This window comes from Engystomops pustulosus, chromosome 3 (genome assembly GCF_040894005.1).
Source record: "Engystomops pustulosus chromosome 3, aEngPut4.maternal, whole genome shotgun sequence".
NCBI lineage: Eukaryota > Metazoa > Chordata > Amphibia > Anura > Leptodactylidae > Engystomops > Engystomops pustulosus.
The window spans coordinates 157962837-157988712 of NC_092413.1; the positions used below are offsets into that span (position 1 = coordinate 157962837).

At 38.1% G+C, this 25876-nt stretch overlaps 1 protein-coding gene across 3 annotated transcripts in view; it reads left to right on the forward strand.

Annotated features, from left to right (window-relative positions):
• PEX5L (peroxisomal biogenesis factor 5 like) overlaps window positions 1–25876 on the forward strand; it is a 164335-nt gene that overhangs the window by 99482 nt on the left and 38977 nt on the right. For all 3 annotated transcript variants that reach the window (XM_072142740.1, XM_072142741.1, XM_072142742.1), the window contains 4 exons: window positions 17212–17323; window positions 21219–21428; window positions 22797–22920; window positions 24163–24262. In XM_072142740.1, the coding sequence (XP_071998841.1) occupies window positions 17212–17323; window positions 21219–21428; window positions 22797–22920; window positions 24163–24262 (546 nt within the window). The remainder of the gene's footprint in view (window positions 1–17211; window positions 17324–21218; window positions 21429–22796; window positions 22921–24162; window positions 24263–25876) is intronic.

The window sequence follows — 25876 nt, forward strand, 5'->3', positions numbered from 1 at the left end:
TACTAACCTATGTTGATGTTTACAACCCTTGATGTTACTGTTAGCTAGAAGAAGAAATGAGCTCCAATGTATGTCCAAATAGACCATAGCAGAGACTGTTTATAATTCTTGGCATTTTTAGGGTATTCAACATTATGTCTGTCTTAATTCTTACACCTCTGTTACATCCAGTTTTTACCAACAATATCAATCACAGGCAATTTTCAACTGCCACGGGCTTATGATCTGTTGTTCCACTCTGCTTGTGTTAGCCCTATCTGATGTGAACTCAGATACAACATAGAACCCCTTTTACCATTTCTTCAGGGACAATTAAAATTTTAAATAGACCCCTTTTTCCAATACATGACCACCGTATGGGACTGCACAGCACTGACATATCTGTCTCTTTTCATTGCCCATTGGGGAGAGAATTATTCAGAACATGTCAAAGTGCAGAAGAAGATGCAGTTATGCGACCTCATTTTATTGTTTTCATGGTTGTAACACTCGGTCTCACCGTACTGTTGGCTGGCATGGTGGCTCGGATGACAGGGAAGAATTGCTAACTACAAATTATAAATCATTAGCAAATGTATTTGTTACTAAACTAAATGGTACTTTCTTGAGTAGTAATATTGTTTTTCAATTTCCCCAAATGCAGTAAAACAACAAAATAAATAGTATTCCCCTGTCTATCTAGTGCTGCAGTTCCTCTAGGGGGTCTCATGGTCACTGTTGTGTTGTGAGCAGCACATGACTGCTGCAACCAATCAGCAACTGAGCAGTAAAATGTTGCGCTCACAGGCCTGTATACAGCCCCATCCCATAAACAAGGTAAGTAATGATCATTCTTGTTTAACTACATTTGAGGACCATTTCTTTTTTAGAAATACAACACGGTCATCCAATTTCAGTTTATTTTGCCATAGATTAAAGATACATAAAAGTGGCCAAGCCAAGCTCTCATAAAAAGAAAACAAGAAATTATTGTTACAAAAATATAGACATTTCAGGAACAAAGAGAAGCAGAAGAAAGCAGAAATAAATATTTTAAAAAACATAATTTTTCTGTCGTCCTTAACCAATTGTCTCTCCACACGTTCCGTAGTTTAGAAAATAGTAGAGGACAGATGACTAAAATCATGGCTGCAGGAACAGACTTCACTAAATTGTTGAAGTGGAGACGCATTGCTCTGCATATAAACCATTAATAGGACATTGTTAATTCAGAGGTTGGTCTATTGTTCATGTTAAATACATTTATGGATGTAACCTTTAGCATCACATATTATTAACATATTAACATATCACACACATATGTGTGCCTTTATTCCTTTATTACCATGCCTACATCAAATAGTATTAGAGATGTCTTTTCAATTACATGATGTCTTTAATGACAGATGTCAATTTGGATTAAAATTGCTATTAGCTAATTGCACGCAATACGGCATTATATTATCTAAGACTAGCTCTCCATAAGTATTATGGAAAGAATCTATAGTGAGCTGATCCTTTTTTCCTGATGGATTCAATTCATCCACCCAATGCAATCTGTGTTATAAATGTTCATTCATTATCATTATTCATTCAATTCATTATAATATATAGATACACGGAGCCCAGGGCAGTGTACCTATTTTACAGTATATTAAGTCTCATAGAATAACTGTTTGATACAGTGTATGAAAACAATGTAGCATGATTATAATATAATAATCACATTAGTCGATAGAAATATCAAAATTTTTTACCAAAAATTGTTTTATTCCCTTATATACACCACTCTAAACCCATTTTTGTTCATAATGGAATCCTACATTTCCCTTGAAGACAGAGTAAGAAGGGGTGCAGAGGAAGCATTCAACTGATAAATGATCTAACCCCCTAAGATTCAAGTCCCCTAGGAAACATAGAAATACAGCACAAAAATAACAAATAAAGAAAACAACTAAAAGTAACCTGAATTCTATAGAACACAATATAAACATAAATGCTGGAGCAAGAATATGGTGAAACAGAAACAAAGTGTTTTCATTTTTAAAATCTAATAAAACCTAAATAAATCTGGTTTCCCCGTGAGCATACATACCCCAAATATAAAGTAGAGCTGTCATTTGGAGCACACAGTGAATGTCTTTAACAACGAAACCCACATGAATATGTCACAAATGGATTTTCTCATCAATTTCACCACATTTGGAATTTTTTTCCCACTTCCCAGTACACGGCATGGGATATAAAATACCAAAACTTGGAAGTACATTTTTCACTCAGTAAAAAAACCATCATACAGTTCTGTACATTTTAAAATAAAAAAGTTAGGGATTTTTGGATGTAGGGATCAAAAAACAGAAATGCAAGATGCAAAAAAGTCCATTGGTGGCAAGGGATTAATATTTGCTTATAGAGAAAAACATTTGCACAATGATTACAAGAAAAGCAGCATGGAGAGAATTCTTGTAGTTGACATGTGATGTCTACAACTTTGTCCCTCTTATGGAAAATTTGAGGTCACTAGCAAGGCTTGGTATTTGCAATATTATACCAAGACTTGTGGTGATATGGAGTTTGAGTTACATTCTATTTCTAAATGTTTTTGAAGGTATCCAAATAACACATTCCCGTTTCCTTTTTTACATTCCCTTTTAAGTGACTTTGACATTTTGTGTTAACACTGGAGTCACATGATCCATCTGAATTGATTATACTACGCATCTGTTTTCATTCACAACATCTTTACAGAATGTTCCTGTCTTCTTGAGTATTTTTTTATATCTTTTAGTTTATACCTTACTTCAATATGTGCGAGGGAATAAGATGTTGCATGTTTTGAATATTCTGTCTCTGGAGCAAAGTCTAATTGCAGATAATGGGATCATGAGGCTGGTGCAGAATGCAGGTGTTGTTGTGAGATGACATGCATCCTTATTATCCAGAAAATCAAGCATGAAATAGCTGGAGAGCGAGAGAAATCACACTCATAGGGTAGTATAGTTCATAAAGGGTTGTAGACAATAAATGCTGTCAATTGGACGCTCACCATATTCAGTTGTGCAGTCAAGGCATAACTCTCATTAGGGAATTGGTTACCAAAGTGGATTGTGTCACCATTTGATGATGGCCTACTGCTTTTTTATCATAGCTAAGGTAGAGAATTGAGGGAAAAGATGGTCACGACACACAACAATTGAAAGAGGTTATGACTGATGGCCTTATCAGGGGTCTCTGGTTACAACACATTTCGGGACACTAGGGTCTCTTTCTCAAGTAAAGTAGAGACATGTTATTAAGCCGATCCTTTACTACAAGTCTTGGGAATCATTGGAACAGAGACAAGTCTTTACATTACTTGAGAAAAAAACCTAATGTCTTAAAATGCGTTGTAACCAGTGAAATAAAGCCTTCAATCACAACCATTCTTACCCTTGTTCTTCTACATTATTATCAAGAAAGATCCTAGGCTATATATTTAGATAGATGCACAAAAAATACAACAAATTCTTTATGAAAATAGATTTTTTAGTGTTTTTATAGTTTGATTAAAATAGGGCAACAAGTTTAATTTATTGGATCTTATTAATAAATTACCTCAGCTCAGATCTAATAATTAGTTTGTCCCTCTGTACATATTTTCCCTCTTCTATTACATTTGGTTATTTTAGTTTTGATATGACCTGAGTGAAGCTGGCCCCCCCACCTTGTTCAAATCAAACAAAATTGGTGTCAAACGTTTGTACTACGTTTGTGCTGGTTTGTGCAGCAGAAATTTTTGTTTGTGCCGCTATCGTTTTTGAGATTTTAATGAATGTTTCCAGAGGTCATCAGAGGTCAACCAGCCCCCCCACATTGCCCAAATCAAACAAAACTGGTGCCGAACAATTCTGCTACGTTTGTGCTGCGCAAATTTTTGTTTGTGCTGCTTTTGTTTTGAATATATGAACAAAAAATTAAAGTTCAAAAGTTCAAGCAGCCCCCCCACATTAACCGAATCAAACAAAACTGGTGTCAAACGTTAGTGCTATGTTTGTGCTGGTTTGTGCAGCCAAAATTTTCGTTTGTGCCGCTATAATTTTTAAGGTATGTTCAGGTGTTCAAGGTGTTTAGGATGAACTGGTAAAAAACAAACCTAGTGACACTTCCCTGATTTGATCACCAGGGGGAGCTAGCAAACACATTGGGGCACATTTACTTACCGGGCCCATTCGCGATCCAGCGGCGCGTTCTCTGCACAGGATTCGGGTCCGGCTGGGATTTAAGATGGTAGTTCCTCCGCCGTCCACCAGGTGGCGCTGCAGCGCCGAAAATAATCTTAACGCCCCGGAATGCACCATCCCATAGAAGGTGAAGGTGAGCTCTCCCCAAGCGACACATTTTCGGTTTTTAAATGCGGCGGTTTTTCCGAATACGTCGGGTTTTCGTTCGGCCACGCCCCCACAATTTCTGTCGCGCGCATGCCGGCCCCGATGCGCCACAATCCGATCGCGTGCGCCAAAAACCCGGGGCAATTCATGTACAAGCGGCGCAAATCGGAAATATTCGGGTAACACGTCGGGAAAACGCGAATCGGGCCCTTAGTAAATGACCCCCATTGTACTTTGGAAGAAATGAACTCTAATGACCTTTGCAAAAAAGTATGAATATATTAAAAATGATAGCAGCACAAATGAAAATTTTTGCTGCACAAACCAGCACAAACATAGCACTAACGTTTGACACCAGTTTTGTTTGATTCGGTTAATGTGGGGGGGCTGCTTGAACTTTTGAACTTTAATTTTTTGTTCATATATTCAAAACAAAAGCAGCACAAACAAAAATTTGAGCAGCACAAACCAGCACAAACGTAGCAGAATTGTTTGGTCCCAGTTTTGTTTCATTTGGGCAATGTGGGGGGGCTGGTTGACCTCTGATGACCTCAAATCTTAAAAATGATAGCGGCACAAACAAAAATTTCTGCTGCACAAACCAGCACAAACGTAGCACAAACGTTTGACACCAATTTTGCTTGATTTGAACAAGGTGGGGGGGCCAACTTCACTCAGGTTTTGATATGTTCTTTTTTGTACTCCATTTGTGTTTATATAGTCTGAACTGTTCTAAGAACATTAATTCAGATATATCAATGTTAGTAAAAAAAATAGAATTTTTTTATTTGGAAAATAAAAGAAACTCAAAATAAAAAAGTCAATATTATCTATATGAAAATCTCAATGCAGAAGAATAATTGGGGAAATAAAAATATTTTATAGGTATAGCAAACTCCATTACATTATAAAAATCAATTTTGATACAAAAAACTTCACTTAGCGGAGCTGACGTTCCCTGCTGCTACCATTATATACAACACATGAATACTTCTGCCATAACTCCCCAAACATGTCAACAGTGTGGAGAAAACTGGTAAAAGTCATTCTTGCAACGACAAATTTAAGTAGGTAGTTATGTGGCACAATCATAAACTGTGCCACTATATGAAATTTGTAGGAGATATAACAGTTGAACAATACATTCAGACTAGAGGAACTTTTTAAAGTATTTTTTACTGAAAACTATGTTAACTTAAAGCTGCAACAAATTTATGAACAGTTTATTAAATCTGGTGCATCTTTAAAACAGTCTGGATATGCTACTGCATGTTACTGGAGTAAAATTAAAAGCTTTTTTGCATTTAAGCCTTTTCAGAAAATTAAAGAACAACTGTAAAGTATAAAAACGTTTTCCTAACTCTGCTGTAGGATAAAATAAGCAATTCTCTAATTTACACGCATTAGCTGCAGCCATTTGCCTGCTAGCAGGAGTTTTACCTTATGCCCCTGACTTCTTTTCCTGCAATTGTTTATATTGGCTGCCATGGGAATCTGTATCTGTACTCTGAAGATTAGTGGAGGTAGTTGGATCTTGTTGGTAGGGGCACTAGGAGATTATCTGTAGTTGCTGAGTGCAGAAGAATATAAGTCCTAATAATTACTGGCAACATGAAAAAACTCCAGGACCTGATCACATGAGTGATCACATGCTTCAGGTCATCCAATTAAAATTACAATTACAAACGGACATGCTGGGTCTGTTTGAAATTTTTAATGTAGCATAAATGTGTATGTGTTTTATAATGTAGTTGTATATGCTTTAATATATCTTTTTCTTTGTAGTGTAGTAGATTACTGTATGATTGTTTCTTACTATGCTACAGAGATCCAGTGCTCGGTGCTGTCAGCTATGCCTTCTCTGCCTTGCTCTGCACTAGATCTCTGTACAAATAATAGCTGATTCTGTGTCCTGATTGGATGAGTTGTTTGTGCACATTCACCTGGATGCCCTCAGTGTTTTGGCCTCACTACCCTTAGCTGAAGTCACAATCAAGAAGTCCCACCCACTTCAGGAAAAGCTAAGATGATTTTACAGATAGCCTCATATATCTATTAGCCCTATATCTCAGGATAGGAAGAAGCCATAAGCATTATATAGCTATCATTGGAATTGTTATCAAAGGCTCTCTCCTGTTGTGCTAAAACTATTTTTTGTCAAGCAATTTTACAGTTACTCTTTAATGTTGTTTTGCTTAAATGTTGATGAAAAGTTATACAATTTTCCGATATATTTAATGTATCAATTCCTCACTGTTTTCTAGAACTCTGCTTGCTTTCATTCTATAGAAAGCTTCTATGTTTACTTCAGGTGGACGGAAATCTGATCATGGTCACACAGGTGCACGGCTCGTTATTATCACAAAGAGTAATCAGAGCTGCCTAATATAACGAGCTGTGCACCTCCTATAGAGGTGCGAAGCCTCCTATAGAATGACAGCAAGCAGAGCTAATTGAAAACCCTTAGTATTGGTATATTGTATAACATTTTTTTACACAGACAAGTATATTTGGTATATTTTTTTTATGAAATGGGAACACACCATTTAACAGTATAACTACACACGCCAGTGGCGTAACTAGAAGCTGATGGGCCCCAATGCAATGTCTGTGCCAGGCCCCCGACTATAATGTATGGTTTATAGTAATAGTCTTCTCATATGGGAAAGTGACACCATAAAGGGCTCCCTAAACCTATTGGGCCCAGGTGCAATCGCAACCTCTGCACCCCCTCAAGTTACGCCCCTGACACACACTTTCAAAAACTGAACCGAGTTCAAAATTCTGAACAAATCCAAAATTGTGCAGATTTCCTTTTTTTTTACTTGGTTTCTCTGGAGTGCAGGCATAATAAATCCCTGCAATGTGTTTTTACCACAAGTGATAGAAAACCATTTACTCTAAAGTCTCATTGTATACAGTCACCTAAGGTGTAGTAATAGGTATAAGCACTGATGTTTTATTTACATTGTATATAATGATGCATGTGTCAGCCCAGCTGCACTTCAGACAAGCAATAGGCGTATAAGCTATTCACTTGGTTTACACATTCATAGAATTGCTTCTAATTCCTTTACGTAAAACATTCATGAACTGCCAGCGGGAAATTGCTGGTAAATTGACATTTCATTTTTTTATTTTTGTTTCTCATATGAAATAGATGGGGATGGTTTGCTGATGGGACTAGTAACATATTCTGGACATTTTCTGTAGATGCCTTCTTGAAGATGAATGCATTATGGAATACATTTATGGAATTCATTTCTCAGAATTAGATTATGGTAAAATATTGGAGCTTTTTCAGTTAATTCCTAATTCCGAGCTTTTCTATGGAGAGGAGAGTGCATCGCTTGGGGGCAATGGTTGTATCATATTTATTCATATATATCAATTATCATATAGGAGAATGCCAATATGATTAAGATGATAAAGATGCAGAGATATCCAATTTTCCTCGACTTTGCAGAAGGACCTGTACAATCCGGTTCTATTTAGAGATACAAAGAAGTATCATACGTGTGGGTCCTGCAGTCGCCAGATACACATTGCAGTAAAACTGAAAATAAAGGGTCCTGCCCTATAGACTAGAATGTTCTATTTCCCATATGTAATATTTTACACACATCATGTACAGTAATTAGGTTTACTAGAAAAGTCATTCTTGATGTAAAGGGGCTGCCTTACAAGGCAAAGGATTCTCTGATCCCACCCTGTATCTGCATATTTATTTCCCAGAATCCCTAGTGGAGCAGGAATGGCCTTTAAACGCCTGCAGATGTGGCCACTAATGGCAAATTCTACTTAAGGAGTTTTTTTTTTACTTCCATTACCTATTTTCCATATTAATTTGCCTAAATTCCTTTTTTTTGCATGGATGGACAGATTTAGAGGGCTGTCAGAGCTATTTGGGACAATTAGCTACCCAGACCACACACATATAGCCCTGCATGTGTGCTGTTTAGGAATGTGTTTAAAATACAAAACCAAGAGATGAGTACTAAAAGACACATCAGACTTCAGTGAAGCCGGGGAAGTACTCAATGTACTTCTGTGATTTGACTGAAACACTGCAAAGACCCGGTAGAAGTGGAAATGTGCTGAAAACCCAAACTAGGCTTATACTTTAGTAAAAAAAAATATAGGTTTTACCAGGTTTATGTGGTAAAATTAGGAGCCTCGGCTTATACTTGGGTCGGCTTATACTTATATACGGTAATATACGGTAATTAAAAAGCTTTGTTTTCTAATGCAGTGCCAGGCAACACCTGCATAGAGTTATTTGGGGCACTTAACCACCAGTCAAGGGCATTAGGAATTTGGTCCCATGCCTGACGTACCATTACAGTGGAGGGCTTGGATGTATCTCACTGTATGTTTATACAGTGGGATACTTCGTTCTGTTTTAACCCCCACCCTAAAAATGATTGGCTGCTGCCAATGTTCAGGGTGTTGGGGACCTTTCTGTGGGTATTCTCAAAGGAGACCAGGAATGGATGCTACGCTTTGCATCCATCCCCCATATCTTTCTATGGATAGCATAGAAAGACACAGCTTGCTACAGCTGTAGAAAACATGGCCTGGAAACTCAGTCTGCGATTTGCAAATACTACATCATGGAGTGTGTTATCTTATGCTAAAATGTACCGCATAAGTCACTAAAACATCCTATTGAAAGATCCAGGTTTTGCCAGCAACGCTTCATTAAAAATAGGATTATTTCTGTAAGTCAGAAATAATTAGCTGTTCTTTATTGATGGGGATTGTGAGCTTGTAATGTACCAAACTAATTAACTACTAGCAGAAAAATGAGGAGCATCATGATTTTTGTGCACATGATTATGACTCGTGTACTACAAAATCAGATTTTTTTAATGACATATGAGCAGCTACTGAAATAGATCCATCCAAACTCAGATTTCATTTGAAAGGACATAGAAGTTTTTGTTACACTGCAGTATGTGCTCTCAACGCACAATGGAAAACCAATAAATTGAATCAAGCCATTTTCATCTAGGCGTTTCTAAGGACTGAAGGATATACTTAGTTGCCAAAAGACTAGTGAACTGTTAAATCATGGCAAGATTTCAGCAAGCATACATTGCATGATAAGCGACAACATTTAATGAAATAGACCTTTACTCCCACACAGACATCCTCCAAGGACTCCGAGCAGAGTTCTCTAGAAATCCGCTTGTTTAATCAAATTAGAATGGACAAAAACACAAATGTTGCAGAGAAGTTGCTTTTATTCTACAAGGCAAATGAAACCAGTGTTTTATTGATCACGTCACTCAATCTGTTTCTGCAAATAGCTTATTTCTGTTATAACTAATCCATATTTTCTTCTCAATTATGTAAAGGGAAGAGTCACAAACTAGGGACCTATTTTAGACCAAGTTTTCAATATTTTAAGTGAAAAAAAATTTGTTGTCAACTATATTATTAAAAAAGTAATATGGTGCATCCTGCATTGCTCACTCTGGCCACTAGGTTGATCATAGACTGTAGGGCAGTGATGGCAAACCTTTTAGACGCCGAGTGCCCAAATTGCAACCAAAACCCACATATTTTTCCCAAAGTGCCGATTCGACAATTTAAGCAGTGACTTATTATTCCCTGCCCTGTTACATGTTTAAATTGTATAGGCACCAAATACAGTACAAATAAGTAGAAGAAGTTTGGATTATCATGGTAGCTTCCTTCTAGGGTTCTGGGGTGCTTTGGACTGCGGGAGGCCTTGAGTCCTATCTGGTAAACTCTGCACTGGGGTGATGGCGCAGGTGCCCATAGAGAGGGCTCTGGGTGCCATCTCTGGCACCCGTGCCATAGGTTTGCCACCACTGCTGTAGGGGTTTTATACACTGCAATAAAGCAGAATTGACCACCACTAATGATAATAGATGATTTCACAGGTTATTTACACCTCTTTACCGCCTCGAAAATTTTCCATAAAGCTCAGTGAGTCAGCTCTGGACTATATGTAAAATCCAAATAAAGTTAATAAAACAGACAATGTAAAATACAAACTATAGCTTCATCATTTACACAAGTTGACACATATGTAATAAATGAAAATAACTAATAAAAAAATAGAAAACCAATTTTAATTATTTCACTTTCCATTAATTTGCATTTTTAAGTAATAAAAATTTTTGAAAATGTATATTTTCTATGCTAAAATAAATAATATCCATAAACGTTAAAGGATATTTATTGTCACCGTATGTATTACAAAACAAAAAATTGTAGTAGCCTTACATATTCTAGAAGTTAGATTAACACAAGCACAAAAGTTAAGTTGTATTGTCATTAAAGGGAACTTGTCAAGGTGATTTGAAACAATAAACTGTACTACACCCTGTCTTCTCTGCACACGTGCTGTAGGTATAGCGCAAGTGCACTGAAGCCAGGGTGTACTACTCCAGCTTTTTTAAATTACTGCTCAGGTCCTGGGTTCACCACAGTTGAGCCCAATGTGCCTTATCAGACTCATCTCAAGGTAAGTACACAGGTTTGTTTTTCTTAGTGGTCACCGAGAGAGCTCAAACTGGGCAATTTGGGACACTAAACCTCAGCTCCATAAGGACAAATCACCCTGACAGGTTCTCTTTAAGTGTCTGGTCATCAAATTGGGTTTTTGGACTAAAATATTGAGAAAGGGTAAATTCAATAGATCCTTAAAGGAAATCAAACACTTGCAGAAATAGTTTTTTAGCTGAGGTCACTTACCAACCAGTGGATCTGCGTTGATCTTATATTTATTAATCCCAGGAGTCCCTGGCAGAGATAAACACTCTTTTAAACAAAAGATAATCACAGCCTTCAGTGCCGGAGTAGAGCTCCCATGCTCTCTCATTACCTAATTATGCACACCTCCTGTGTGCGTGAGCCGGTTCTCCTACAGGGAAATGGAAGGGAAATAGCACATTCAGGCAGGAGACTGAGACACAGGCTGCTGCAGCTGCATCCCGCCCACCTCCCTTCTAGGGACTCACAACACGATGCTGGCAGGGAGCCAGGTAATGTGAAATTTTATAAATTAGTGACAGTATACAAAACCTTTCTACATTTAAAAAGATAAATTATCCACATATAATTATTTTCTTTTACCGCTGACAATATCTTCCTGATCATTTTATCCATTCCTTCCTTTACAGTATTTTTTTTCTGTATTGTTCCACATTTCTCAACTTTTTCAGCAGTTTATTCAACCATCAATGTCATATCGATCCAGTTCAGACGTTATTGGTAAAAGAAGTAAAGTTTTGTCTACTTCTACAGTGTTTCCTATATTGAGTGACCCTCAGCTATCTCCCGTGACATTTCTATTCTCCTGCGACAGATTTCTTGACATTGCTGACTGCTGATTTTCGTCTTAGATACAACCTGAATGTCTCACTTAGAGGATGATCACTACTTCTAAAAATATCTTCCCATAGGAACACATTTGGTTCATGTTTTCAGCCAGTGCAATGTGTCTTGAAAACTGTCAGTCCTTGAGTCATTTTAAATCTGTAATCCAGAGAAAACCCCACACTTCAGACTTGTGTGTTATGACTGCCAGTATACAAATCATGGTTAAATGTATTGATCTATTCAACTAAATATACAGAATCTATATTTACTTAAATCTAGTCAAACTTTAGATTTATTCTCTTAGATTATCAGTGGTGGCACCCTTGATGAGGCATCAGTCTTAATCGTGCCTTACCGGCTCTCCACCAAGGGGGGGCACAACCTATCACAGCTACTGCTGTAACATAGTTATAATATCAGGACAGCTTACCTGGATATATTTTATGGTAATATATTGAGAAGGCTAATTACACTGTCCTCCCAGCAGGCAGAGATGGTAGTGTATATACTGAACTTCACCTAGTGGCAATATGATTTTATTCAATTCTGGTTAATTCTCTTCTCATGAATGACTTTAGAGTCAGTAGTATCCTCTTTACCCAGTTTACCCATGGCCTGAAACTAAAGTACTACTGTATTTTCTGGTTATATACTCTGTCACAATAAAGTTTTAGTACACCTTCTACATCAACGCACATATCTTCTTTTCTGGCCAAAAATGTTTTGAGATCTTGAAGATATAGGACTGTAGGGGGGAACTATCAAATCTATCAAACCTTGAAACATTCACAATTCCTGGTGCACAGGCAAATACTGTGATTGTTTCCATTTACACCATCTCCACGCCAAGTGAGCATGGAGGGGGTCATCACCGGGAACACAGTGGACCACCACAGGGCATTTCTACACTGCGTGATAGCAATAGCCTGCGCCAAGAACTAGCACAGGTTATAGTGCAAGTATATGTCAACCAGAACCTGGCAAAGAATTACCCAGATGCCGGATATATTAGGAAGTGAAGCCTCTTGATCTATCCGATATGGTGGAAGGGATGGGGTTTACATCAAGTGGTGGGACACCGTCTACAATGTGCAATAAATACCTCCCTAAGTAAGGAAAGCATTTGATTGGAGATCTTAGAAAGTGTTATAAGTCATCTTAGCAACATATCAAAAAGACAAGAGGATGTGTATAGTTACAAAATATCAAACTTTATTTGAAAAAAAATGTTTTAAAAACAATTAAAAACCCAATCTGGGTGCAGATACAAAGAATCTGCACCCAGATCAGCTCTCCCCTTTCAAGACCTCTGTATAAGGTAATATCACCATGTATTTACCAATATAGCAACTGTATACTTAGTTCATTACTTGAATGCATCTGTATCTGTATTTACTGGGTGATTTGCTCTACTGGGTTCTTATCAGTTGCTATTCTTGACATAGAACTAGCTACCCATCAGGTCTTTCTCTGGGGAGATTCTTTGTATCTGCACCCAGATTGGGTTTTTAATAGAGATGAGCGAGTATACTCGTCCAAGCTTGATGCTCGTTCGAGTATTAAGGTACTCAAAACGGCTCGTTGCTCGGACGAGTATTTCCCCTGCTCGAGATCGAGCATTTAATTAAAAAAACACAGTGAAGAACAATGAAGAATAGAATAAAAACAGTGAACACAGGATCATTTAAGTGAAAAACACAGTGAAAAACACAGTAAAGAATAGATTACATATGTTCGGCACATCTGCTTACTTGTCGGAAAAAACGTGCGGAACTGTGCGAACAAAATAGTATGTGAAGAACAATATATATGTGTGAAGAACACATTGAAGAACACGGTGAGCAGGACAGAGACATTGGGGAGCAGCACAGAGACATCGGGGAGCAGGACAGAGACACCGGGGAGCAGCACAGAGACACCGGGGAGCAGCACAGAGACACCGGGGAAGCGGCAGCACGGAGACATCGGGGAGCAGCACGGAGACATGGGGCAGCGGCAGCAGGGAGACATCGGGCAGCAGGGAGACATCGGGCAGCAGGGAGACATCGGGCAGCACGGAGACATCGGGCAGCACGGAGAGATCGGGCAGCAGGGAGACATCGGGCAGCAGGGAGACATCGGGCAGCACGGAGACATCGGGCAGCAGGGAGACATCGGGCAGCAGGGAGACATCGGGCAGCAGGGAGACATCGGGAAGCACGGAGACCTGGGGCAGCAGGGAGACATCGGGCAGCAGGGAGAAATCGGGCAGCACGGAGACATCGGACAGCAGGGAGAGATCGGGCAGCAGGGAGACATCGGGCAGCAGGGAGACATGGGGCAGCACGGAGACATGGGGCAGCACGGAGACATCGGGCAGCACGGAGACATTGGGCAGCAGGGAGACATCGGACAGCACGGAGAGATCGGGCAGCAGGGAGACATCGGACAGCAGGCAGACATGGGGCAGCACGGAGACATCGGGCAGCAGGGAGACATCGGGCAGCAGGGAGACTTCGGGCAGCAGGGAGACATCGGGCAGCACGGAGACATCGGGCAGCAGGGAGACATCGGGCAGCAGGGAGACATCGGGCAGCAGGGAGACATCGGGCAGCACGGAGACATCGGGCAGCACGGAGACATCGGGCAGCACGGAGACATCGGGCAGCAGGGAGACATCGGGCAGCAGGGAGACATCGGGCAGCAGGGAGACATCGGGCAGCACGGAGAGATCAGGGAGACTTCAGTGGAAGAAGAGCAGCGGATCCCAGGACAGCGTATCTCCCGACAAGTAAGCAGATGTGCCGAACATCTGCAATCTATTCTTCACTGTGTTTTTCACTTAAATGATCCTGTGGTCACTGTTTTTATTCTATTCTTCACTGTTCTTCACATCTGCTAACTTGTCGGGAGATAATATACACGCGGAACAGTGAAGAATAGATTGCAGATGTTTGCATACATCTGCTAACTTATCAGAAGACATTCTTTTTCAATTAATTAACTCATTTTATTCCCGAACCATGGTCCCTTTGAAAAATGCTCGAGTCTCCCATTGACTTCAATGGGGCTCGTTATTCGAGACGAGCACTCGAGCATCTGGAAAAGTTCGTCTCGAATAACGAGCACTCGAGCATTTTAGTGCTCGCTCATCTGTAGTTTTTAATTGTTTTTAAAACATTTTTTTTCAAATAAAGTTTGATATTTTGTAACTATACACATCCTCTTGTCTTTTTGATATGTTGAGTATCTGTTTTGGATGTGGATTACACCTATACTGTTACCCCAATTCTTTGTAATTTTGTATAAGTCATCTTAGCAACCACAATTCTCAGAGTGGATTCCATGTATGAAAACTAATACAGAAAATAACTTGAGATCAGTTTAATGGCAGTCAACTGTTGCAACCTGGTTTTAAAGAAAATTGAACACAATTGCTTATAGCAATAGGACTCCTCTAGTCTTAGATACTTGGTATACAGAAGTCCAGTGTTGTTTATACTAAGAAGCTTGAAGAAAACCATTACCACCTCCCTCACCTCCAACTTTGTACTTTTTAATAAGTGACACTCCCTAATTTTAACAAAGTAAGAATTTTCTCTCTAGCTGCCACTGTTCACAAGCTATCAATGTCATTGTATTCAGATCTCTACTGTCAGATGGGCGGGCCAGGTTGTCTGCTCCAGCCCAGGACCAATCACCTGACAGGTCTGAGTCTAATTAGCATTTTGGTCGCTATAACAACAATGAAACTATTATAATTAGTAGTAGTAGACATCTTGGTACTGCCCAAGTGGATTGCTCAGGAATTGTGGGGATTATCATTCTTGATAATAGAGTCTCATGCTATGAAAGAGGAGATTTATATTTATGGGTTTGTACCTTCTCTAGCTACTATGCTCATATTTTTACAATTTACCGGTAAGTTTTGAAAATAAGATGTTAAAATTTTACTGACTTGAAATAAATGTTTATGTATATGATATAAAAGAAAATAGTTCACAAGAAAAGAACTTAAGGTAAGACAGTGCACAGTCAGACCGCTACTACGAATATTGAAATCTTTTGTTCCTTTGGTGTTCAGGGTGACTCAGATCTAAAGTCTCAAAACATCAATGTCATGTCATTGTCTTGTCTGTCTTACTTTGATGCCTGAACTGAAGAAGCAAGTTGTGTCAGTTTGTTGCACACTGTCTATTTGGAAAGTAAGCATTATAGTATTCACATCCCGTAATGAAGGTAAACCAGGCACACATAGAATAGCTCACATAACAATACAGGAGAAAAGTAAATGAGTTTGTGACATGTGATGATGAGCTGGACAATTGCTGTTACTGTATATGATGATATATGTAAGATTGGTCTTTAATAACTTGCCTATTTGTGTACAGAGTAATAGGGTTGTCTATGATAGTTGCCATAAATGTGCCTATTTAATAAAAAAAGAAATCCTTCTGCATTCAATGATCACAGTTTAATTTTCACATTTACATCCATATCTCCAAAATAATACATCCCAGGTAGATTTAGAAAACAAATAAAGAGACCACAATGAAGTAAATAGTGGTACACGCTCTATATATGGTGTTCCAAGAGAAAACCTGATACTTATACACAGGATAGATGGCAATTTTCTCATTGACTGGGATTCTAGATTCTAGGACTTGACCCATGTTCTCGATTTGTTGAGCAAGTGCAATACTCTCCCTATTCAGTTTTATGAAATTGTCCCAGAGATGCTGAGTACAGCGCCAGGCTCTGGTAGTCCTACAGTTTTGAATGGAGAAGCAGTGTGCATGCTCAGCTGCTAATCATTTATAAGTGGAGACACGGACCCCAGTTCTTGTGATCAGTGGGGGTTGGTTCTGAACACCCACCATTCAAATACTTGTCACCTGTATTCTGTAGTCAAAATATCTTTGTAAAACTTATCTCTGGAACATATATGAAAAACAGGTGAATAAGCAAAAAATAAATGCTTAATATCCTTGGCCAAACATGATACACAGTTGTAAGTGGTCTTTTAAATGATATGATTTACAGATGAGTAGCTTGAAGCTGCTAGGTTCCAATGAAAAATCTGTACCGGATCTTACTTCATTGTATGGTTTTAGTAATAGTCTTTTCATATGGGAAGGAGACACCTTATGGTCCCAAAGAACCCTTGGCCCATTGCACCACATCAAATTACACCCATGCCTACTTACTGTAGAGTTAACAGACATAGTCATTTTCTAACCATGGGTCTATAAGTAGAAGTTTCATGTCTTTGAACATGTCTGTTTTAGTAAATATTTGTATATTTTTGTATATTATTACAATATTTTTTGCAATATACTGCTATAAAATAGGAACCTACATAGGGTAAATTGAAGAAATGACTCTACGATCCTATGTTAGCATGGAGGCCCCATAGATAAGCTTGTTCTCCAGCAAAGCTCAGTTTTCATCATCTGGAGTTTGCTGACAGTGATTACTCCGACAGAATTTTTCTTCTTTTTTTTATTTTCTTTTTCTTTTCAATTTCCAGCTGGTGAATGAACAACAAGAAAGCAGGCCTCTTCTCAGCCCATCTATTGATGACTTTCTGTGTGAGACCAAATCAGAAGCAAAGGCCAGGCCAGTAACTTCAAATACAGCAGGTAATTGTATACTGTAATCAACTCTTGTTTCTGGGATAGAGTCATCTCTATTGGCAGCCTTTACTCCATCTGAAAGAGGAAAAAAGCAGCTTGTATAAAATTGGAATCATGATTGTTAAAATAAAGTGTTTATGTTTCACTGAAAGACTACAATTGTGTGAAGATTCAGAAGTCTTCCATTCTCTAATACAAAGAGTGATCCGCAGCTCGAGGGGCCAGTCATTTCATGTTCATTCTATTTCCAGCTGTTTTTTAGGAAATAAAACAAGAGTTGCTTGTCTTCTTACAAAAAGTCAAGGTTTGTACACATTTCTCTATGTATTATATAGCAGTTGGTTAAAACTAGACAGCCCAATCAGAAATCATGTTTTAGATTGGAAGCACAACTGGCAACAAGAAAATACAAAATGTTTTAAAGGCCTTCTTGCTTTTTACCGAAACCTGTTTTGAGCATGTATGTAATTTATACAGGGTATAATGTAAATTGCTGATAAGTAGGGGCCCCAGCTTTTAAACAAAGGGCAATTGGCACACAAGCATAGGCATGCAAAGATCAGGGCACCCAACTGTGACTGAGGGGATTTGATTTCTGTAGTACAGTAGCATTATTAAGTATAGACCATTTCAGACTCATTCAGTTCTCAATCACCATGGGGGAGATTTATCATCAAGTTTCTGAGGTAAAACTGTTCTGGTTGCCTGTGGAAACCGATAAGAGCTCAGCTTTAATTTTAAAAACAGGAAAGTGAAAGCTGAGCTCTGGTTGGTTGCCAAGTGCAACTAGAACAGTTCTTCTCTAAGAGACCTATGATAAATCTCCCCCCATGTGTTTCAAAATTTCATTAGAAAGCACTTCCTCGTCCATGTACAGGCAGTCCCCGGGTTACATACAAGATAGGGACTGTAGGTTTGTTCTTAAGTTGAATTTGTATGTAAGTCGAAACTGTATATTTTATCATTGTAGTTCCCGACAATTTTTTTTTTTTGCCCCAGTGACAATTGGAGTTTCAAATTTTTTTGCTGTAATAGGACCAAGAATTATCAATAAAGCTTCATTGCAGACAATTTTAAGCTGATTATTGCAATCTGGGACTATTTTAAAGCATCCAGAGAGCTTCACCAGAGGTCACAGTGGGCAGAGGGGTCCGTCTGTAACTATGGGTTGTCTGTAAGTCGGGTGTCCTTAAGTAGGGGACCGCCTGTACAAGGTATTGTATTTACTGATAGTAGCAAGTGGGAAGGGATGTTTGTGAACAACCCTATTAAGTATTAATACAGTTCTATATCTTCACATTCTCTGGAATTACCCCTTTAACATTCAAAACCGAATGCAGACCGAATGCAGTTAAATATATTTGTAATCTACTGGGTTAAAAAAATGTAAAGTTTTATAAAAACAGTTACTTTCAGATGATATTGTCATAACTGAAAGTGTCATACTCACTTTTAGAGCCTTTGCCCAGGCATAGGACCACCCCTGCTCATTGCAGAATTTAGTTTGTTTTATAAAAACCAGGAATATTCCTCTATATGTAAAATTACATAATAAAGGGTTAACATATGTACAATTTCTAGAATAAGCTTGCGGACCACTAGGGTTTAGAATAAATAAAAATTGGTTCTGCTGCCTGAAGTAGTCACAGTGTTCTGGTTTATAGTCTGCTTTATAGTCCATTGAAGTCCCATTCATTTGTATCATGGCAATGTACAGCTCAATCCCATTGACGTCAATGAGGCTACGCTGCAATACCAAGTACTGCCACTCAACAGTGTGCAGTGGTGTGCTCATTAGGGGGTCATTTATCTTTATTTTTCTTCCTGTTTTTTCAGTCTTTTTTGAGACATTTTTCAGCGCATTGCAATTTTTGGGGACATTTTGAAATGTACGTCGGACATTTGTTTTTCGTCAGTAAGACACATTTATCTTCTATTCCACAAATGACATTTATCATTTCAAATTTTGGTGCAAAAAATTCCGGATGAAACCATACTTAAGGAAAACTTAGAAAATGGACAACATTTTTGAGACATTTGTAACAAAAAAATAAATCTGAAAAAAGAAACCCATTTAACACAAGGCAAAAATGAGATTGATAAATTACCAAGGGAAAAAAATGAAAAAACAAACAGAAATAAGATAAATGACCCCCAAAGAGTATCTTTACTGGCCAGATCCTGAGCAACTCCTATAAAAAGGAATTTTGAAAAACCTTGTATTCTGTGTATTTTACTAAGCATCCTCATCCAGCAATTGTTATTATAATGAATTAGAAAATATTCTCAGATGTGATGCACAAACAGCCCAGTAATCACTGTAATGTTCCAGTGAAGCAGACTAGACGCCTGCCTCAGTCCCATTGGGATTTGGTAAACAGAGTTGCTTCGTAATGACATGTTAAAATAAGCTCAGTTTTGCTAACAAGGATGGAATTATACACATTTAGTTTGGATGAATTAATAATAACTGTACCATGTCATCACACAATTATTTTGCTAGGATGTACTTCACTGTGACTCCTCAGTTCACCAGGACCAGCTGTTTTCAGTGTCTGGAAGAATATGTTATATTTACTCTTAAAATATCAGACACAGTTCCATGCCAAGATATGCCAGGACTCCAGATGGGTTTGCACATGTTCCGCTGCTGATATCGGATCTTTGCATCTAAATGCTTTTAGTCTGGCATGTTCAGCTCCACATATTAACTCATTCTTATTTGGACAATGCAGATAAAAATAAAATAAATTTAAAAAAAAAACTGTTGATTGAATCATATTGTTGGTTTTATTGGGATAAAATAGAGATAAACTGGATTCTAAAACAATGCTGCCATAATATATGGGATGAATCCAATAGAGATATGAAGCAGGAAATACATTCATTAGTACTATCCAGGATACATAATATACCATATGTATATTATTTTGCATTATAAATGTACAAAGATGTGCTAGTTTACTTCTATATCAAAGCAGGAAAGTCTTTTAGACCATAAGGTCAGGAGCTTTGTAAACAGCTGATTACTTTTGTTACACATTGTTTCTGCAACTTCCCATAAAGGTAAAAGTAACTTTTGGAAACAGAGTAGCTTGCTATGGTCCTGTCAGTGAAGAAAATGCATCCCAAGAGACATATCAAGGAACACAACTGTCAGTCTACGATCCAAATCCCCTGAATCCCCAGATCCCCTGAAATCTGGAATTGGAGGGTATCACATATTGGTCCAAGGCCTTGGGGGCTTTTTAATGAAGTACATTACAAGGCTATAGACTAACCTGTGTGGCTACAGGGCAGCACTATCATTAGCAGCTACATAGGGACAAAGATTTGTACTATTGATGACCAATCAAAACAATGAAGCCAAGAATGGGTATTGGTGGAAACAGTGTGGAGAATGCAAAGATGAGTTAAAAAGAGAGAACAGTAGAGAGTGATGTGGAACATCTTAACTGCATATTGACATAAATGGGACTGAGCTGTAGTATGACCATATGAATGTGACTATACAAAAGAAAGATTTGTTCAGCTCACCTCCTTCCCACGATTCACTCCAGCGCACGGAGCAGCAAACAACCCCACGGACTTCGGGCAAGCAGATTCAACGAGAAAAAAGGGTTCCAGCGCTTCAGGAGATTTGAAATATAAAATACTTATTTTTAATTCAATCCAGATAAAAACTTACACATGGCATGGTACATAGGTGAGTGGACCAACAGGGTATAACCGACGCGTTTCGCTCTTTGCGAGCTTATATTTCAAATCTCCTGAAGCGCTGGAACCCTTTTTTCTCGTTGACCATATGAATGTGGCATCACTAACCTGACAAATGGGGTTTGCCTCACTTAAGTGCATTACTTTACATGGTTCAAGAATTAATACTTGAATTGTTTTCCAGTTTTATCTCCAGGGTTGGATCTTCTTGATTTGAGTGAACCAATTCCACCTTCTCAGAATAAAGGCAAGAAGTCAGAAACAGTTCTCAAAGGTGAACCTTCTAAAGTACAATCCATTAAAAAGAAGGCTGATGACTCCGACCTGATCAAATCTGAGGCTGAAAGAAGCACAAAATCTTTAAAAATTCCAGAAACATCTTCTTTGGATTTAGGTAATATTAACTTATAACTTATACCAGTGGTGGCGAACCTATGGCACAGGTACCAGAGGTGCCACTCAGAGCCCTCTCTATGGGCACCTACGCCATCACCCTAATATAGGGTTCACCTAACAAGGGTTTACAGTTCGTCAAGCAGTCCAAGGAAGCTCAGGATGTGCCACACTAAGTTCTTTTGTAACGTGAGGGAGATTGTGTGGACACCGCTGGATTATTATTGAAGCTCCTGGTCCATACCTTCCAATTTACCATGTTCAGGAGAACCTTGATGGAAGCTACAGTGATAATCTCAATTTTTCTAGTGTATTGGTGTTCTCAAGACGCTGATATGATTGAAAGTTGTGACAGGGCAGAATAGTTAAAAATAAGTTTAAACTGCTTAAATCACCATGTTGGCTCTATGCAATAAGTAAGTGGGATTTGGTTGCAGGTTGGCACTCAGTCTCTAAAAGGTTCATCATCACTGGCTTATACTTATAACTTATACACATTGTTACTTAAGGACCAATTGGCGCAGAAGCCCTGAAATAATCGCAAATGCTAGTGTATCACAAGCACATGGAATTATTTTCCTCCATGCCAAAAATTTGTTTATACCTAGGTCTGTAGCCAAGACAAGGGGGCATCCTCTACGCCTAGAGGAGAGGTGGTTCTACCATCACCATTCTTTACATGTTCAAGAGAGGGTCATGTGATTTACATCAGCCTATACAACAACATTGGCTAAGCGTTGCAATTGAAAACATATTTACTCAAACATAAGCTGTCTTATACTTATACTATATCCTTTGTTAGGACATCAGATATATCAGTGCTTCTATGCCAGTTTTCTGACGTGGAAGAATTTAAATAATCTCAAATTCTTGCACAATGCATGAAATTGTGATTATTCTGGCGACTATGCCTGGGTACTCACTAAAAATCTGCAAACATTAACTGCTGAAAACTTCACCAAGTCTGCACAATGGTGAAAAAAAAAATCAGATCAATGGAATACAAAGGGGAATGTATCAATCGCTGGCATTTCCACTTCACAACCCTCCCCACCTACATTGCATGGAGGGGGTGTAAAGGGGGGAATAATCGAAAATTCCTAGCAAACTGTTTGTAATTGCGATAATTTCAGAGCTTGTACATCAGAAAACTTGTGTACAATCCCTGTTAAATCTCCCCCAAAAATGTAACTTCTTAATTTACAATATGTCTTCTTTAAAGTTTGATGATTTTTTTACATTGCGTTTCTAAATCCATTTCTGAATGCAAAATTACTGCATTTCAGATTTTTCGGCTTTGATTACGTTGTAAAATAAAAAAGTTGTTTTCTATTTGTCTTTTGTGTGAAGATTTCTTGCTTCCTTTTAGTCCATATTCAGACACAGTTGGAGAAATGGAATGATGGGTGTTTTCGAGGAGATAAAAGCAGTGACAGTCATCGAGTGCTGGAAAGGAAATTATCATCCAAGGCATCTTCTAAAGAGCTTTTATGGTAAATTTATGTCCATTAATAGAAGAAAAAGCGTATCAGAACGCTATAAAATAATAGGTTACACATGCAAATCACTTTATTTGAAATGAATGTTTTCTCAGTTAACAGGGTTTTTTTTAGAAATTTTAAAGAAGTATTTTACATACAAAATAAATAGTTGGTATAAAAGTATATGATATAATATTTCAAATGACTTAATAATAGTATAATGACACATCTCATCATTGGGGTTGTCATTAGGCTTAAAAGAATGGAAACAATAAAGAAGGGAAAATCTTTCTATTTGGGGGGTTTCACATTGGCGTGTGTTTTGCCTCCGTTGTGTCTCTGTGTTGCTTCTCTTTTGTTTCTGTGTCCGCAAAAAACCCCCCTGACTTCTCAACATTGCATTGAAACCATAACACCTGGTTTCCCAGCCTCATCAGGGAGGAAAAATTTACCAGTCATCTGTTTTTTGCGGAGCCATAGACTTCTATTGCCTTCTGTGATCTGGGTCAGAAACAGACTGGTTTCAAAACCTTTTCCACTGACAATGGATCAGCAAACAAAAAAGCCAATGTGAAAACACCCATACAAATCAATGGCTCTGATACATCCGTGAAAAACACTGAAGTACGGATGTGAAAAACAACGCCAATGTGAAAGAGTGGAACCTTGGATTACAAGTATTTTGGTTTGCAAGCGTTTTGCAAGACAAGCTTTCATTTTACTAAAATTGTAATTTGGTTTACACGCAGAATGTCATAATACAAGCATTATGTGAGCCCTCCCCACCCTCTACTGTACTGTACCTCCCTCTCCTCTTCATATAATACAATATTGAAGAAGAAATAAAGGGACTAGATGTTGTACTACACATGACTGAATATTTTTAGACTGTGGAACATTTCCTCTAACTTTCAATGATTTCCCATGATTTCATTTGACATACAAGCAATTTGGAGAATGAGCATAAATTCTGCTTGTTATACAAGGTATTTGGTAATTGTGGTGCTAGATGTCTGGGATTCAATGGTTTCCTATGAGGAAACTTGTTTTGATATACAAGTGATTTGGATTACAAGCATGTTCTTAATTATGCTCATAATCCAATATTCCTCTGCATTCTTTTTTATTTCTCAGATTGCCTCAGAAAAGCTTTATTTAAAAAAAAACTAGCACCAAAAATCTTCAAAACTTTTTTGAAAATAGCTGTAGGGCGTGTCTATTTCTATTAAAATGTGTCCATGGCTTTCTTGCCAGGTCTGCAGATGGTAAATCAAACATTGATCTCACCAGAGACAGAAGTAATGCGCTGGAAACAGAGCAAACATCTGACTTTGAATTAGCACCTGCTGTAAAGGTAAGTACGACAGTCACACTTTAATTTAATAGCTGACTATTAAACCTTTCAATCAGTCTTGGTAGAAAATGGTTTTCTTAGCATTTCACTGTTTCTTTTGAATTATTATGTATAAAAATAGGGCTCTATTCAGTGTCATATTTTATTATATGTTCTGGCTGCCGCTGAACAAATCCTGAACAAGAACACTATATACCAGACAGATGTATAGAGACCCAGGCCACCTCTTTCTATTGGCCTCTAACTTCCTCTTTTCAACTTCTGATCACTTGGTTCTCTCCTATTACCTAAACAGCCTCCACCCTATTCAATGTGTAAGGAAAACAGTTTCTTAAAGGGCTATTCTCATTTCAGCAAGTAAATTTTATTGTTTCTATAATCAAAAGTTATGCAATTTTCCAATATACTTTCTGTATCAAAACCTCCTGGTTTTCTAGATCTCTGCTTGCCAACATTCTATATATTCTATAGGAAACTTCTATGTCCATGGTAGCTAAAAGGGGCGTGGTCTTTCTTATCCCATCCTGGAAAACTTTGCATATTTTCCCAGAATACCCCCATTGGAGCATCCATGGCTATAAGACTCCACAAGCCTATATAAGCCTTAATTGATAGTCTCAGTAAGGAGAACACTTACTTCCCGACCCTAGTTATGTGATGTCACAAAGGTGCACAGCTCTTTAGCATCACAGAGATTAATCTAAGCTGTGTGATACCCGGGGCAATGTTTATAAGGGCCCCCCTACCATCTACAATAGACTTATTACTTTTTGTCATTCTTCAGCAATAATAATAAAAAAACACTGCAATCTGTGTTATTTTTTATATTATAATAGTGAAAGAATGACAGAAGGAAATCTTTAATGCATACATGTCTATTGTAAATTTTGGCTAATGGGAGGGCTTTCATTTACCATAAATATATTCTCCCTCAAAATGCAAGAGAATAAACAAAATCAAAAAGGGAGAGATGTACTGTGTCTAGATGCTGCTAGTCTGTCCTACCCCCCCCCCCCCATCACAATGCACAATGCAAATTACAATTGTACAGCAGGTAGAAGTGTTGTGTAGTAACCTACAGGTGAAGATCCACTTCTTTGGGTACAGGACATGGTAGTTAACGGCTCATCGCTGCTAAGATCAACCCCACACTGTGTAACTACAGACATGACTTACAGTATAGTGTCACCTGTATATACTATACTATACTGTCTGGACTCCTTGATAGTGCTTCCCCCTCACACCACAACTGACCACGCTGTGTGATATTGCATCTCATAGAAACATATTTTATACAGTACACTCCTAATAATATTATAAATCACAGGATGCCTAAAAATAAAAATATAGTAAGAGTACCTATGCCCCCTTACTTTTAATAGCCACTTTTTACTGAATGAAATAAAAAGGGGGATACTAAAATATTATTTTTGTTCAGCCATTTAAAATCAGTAGATAATATATATAATGTGATAACTTCAGCCTAAAGCAGATCCTGGACTCTCAGCAGGGTAAACTTATCACATTATACAGTCATGGCCAAAAGTTTTGAGAATGGTACAAATGTTAATTTTTACAAAGTCTACTGCATCAGGTTTTATAATGGCAATTTGC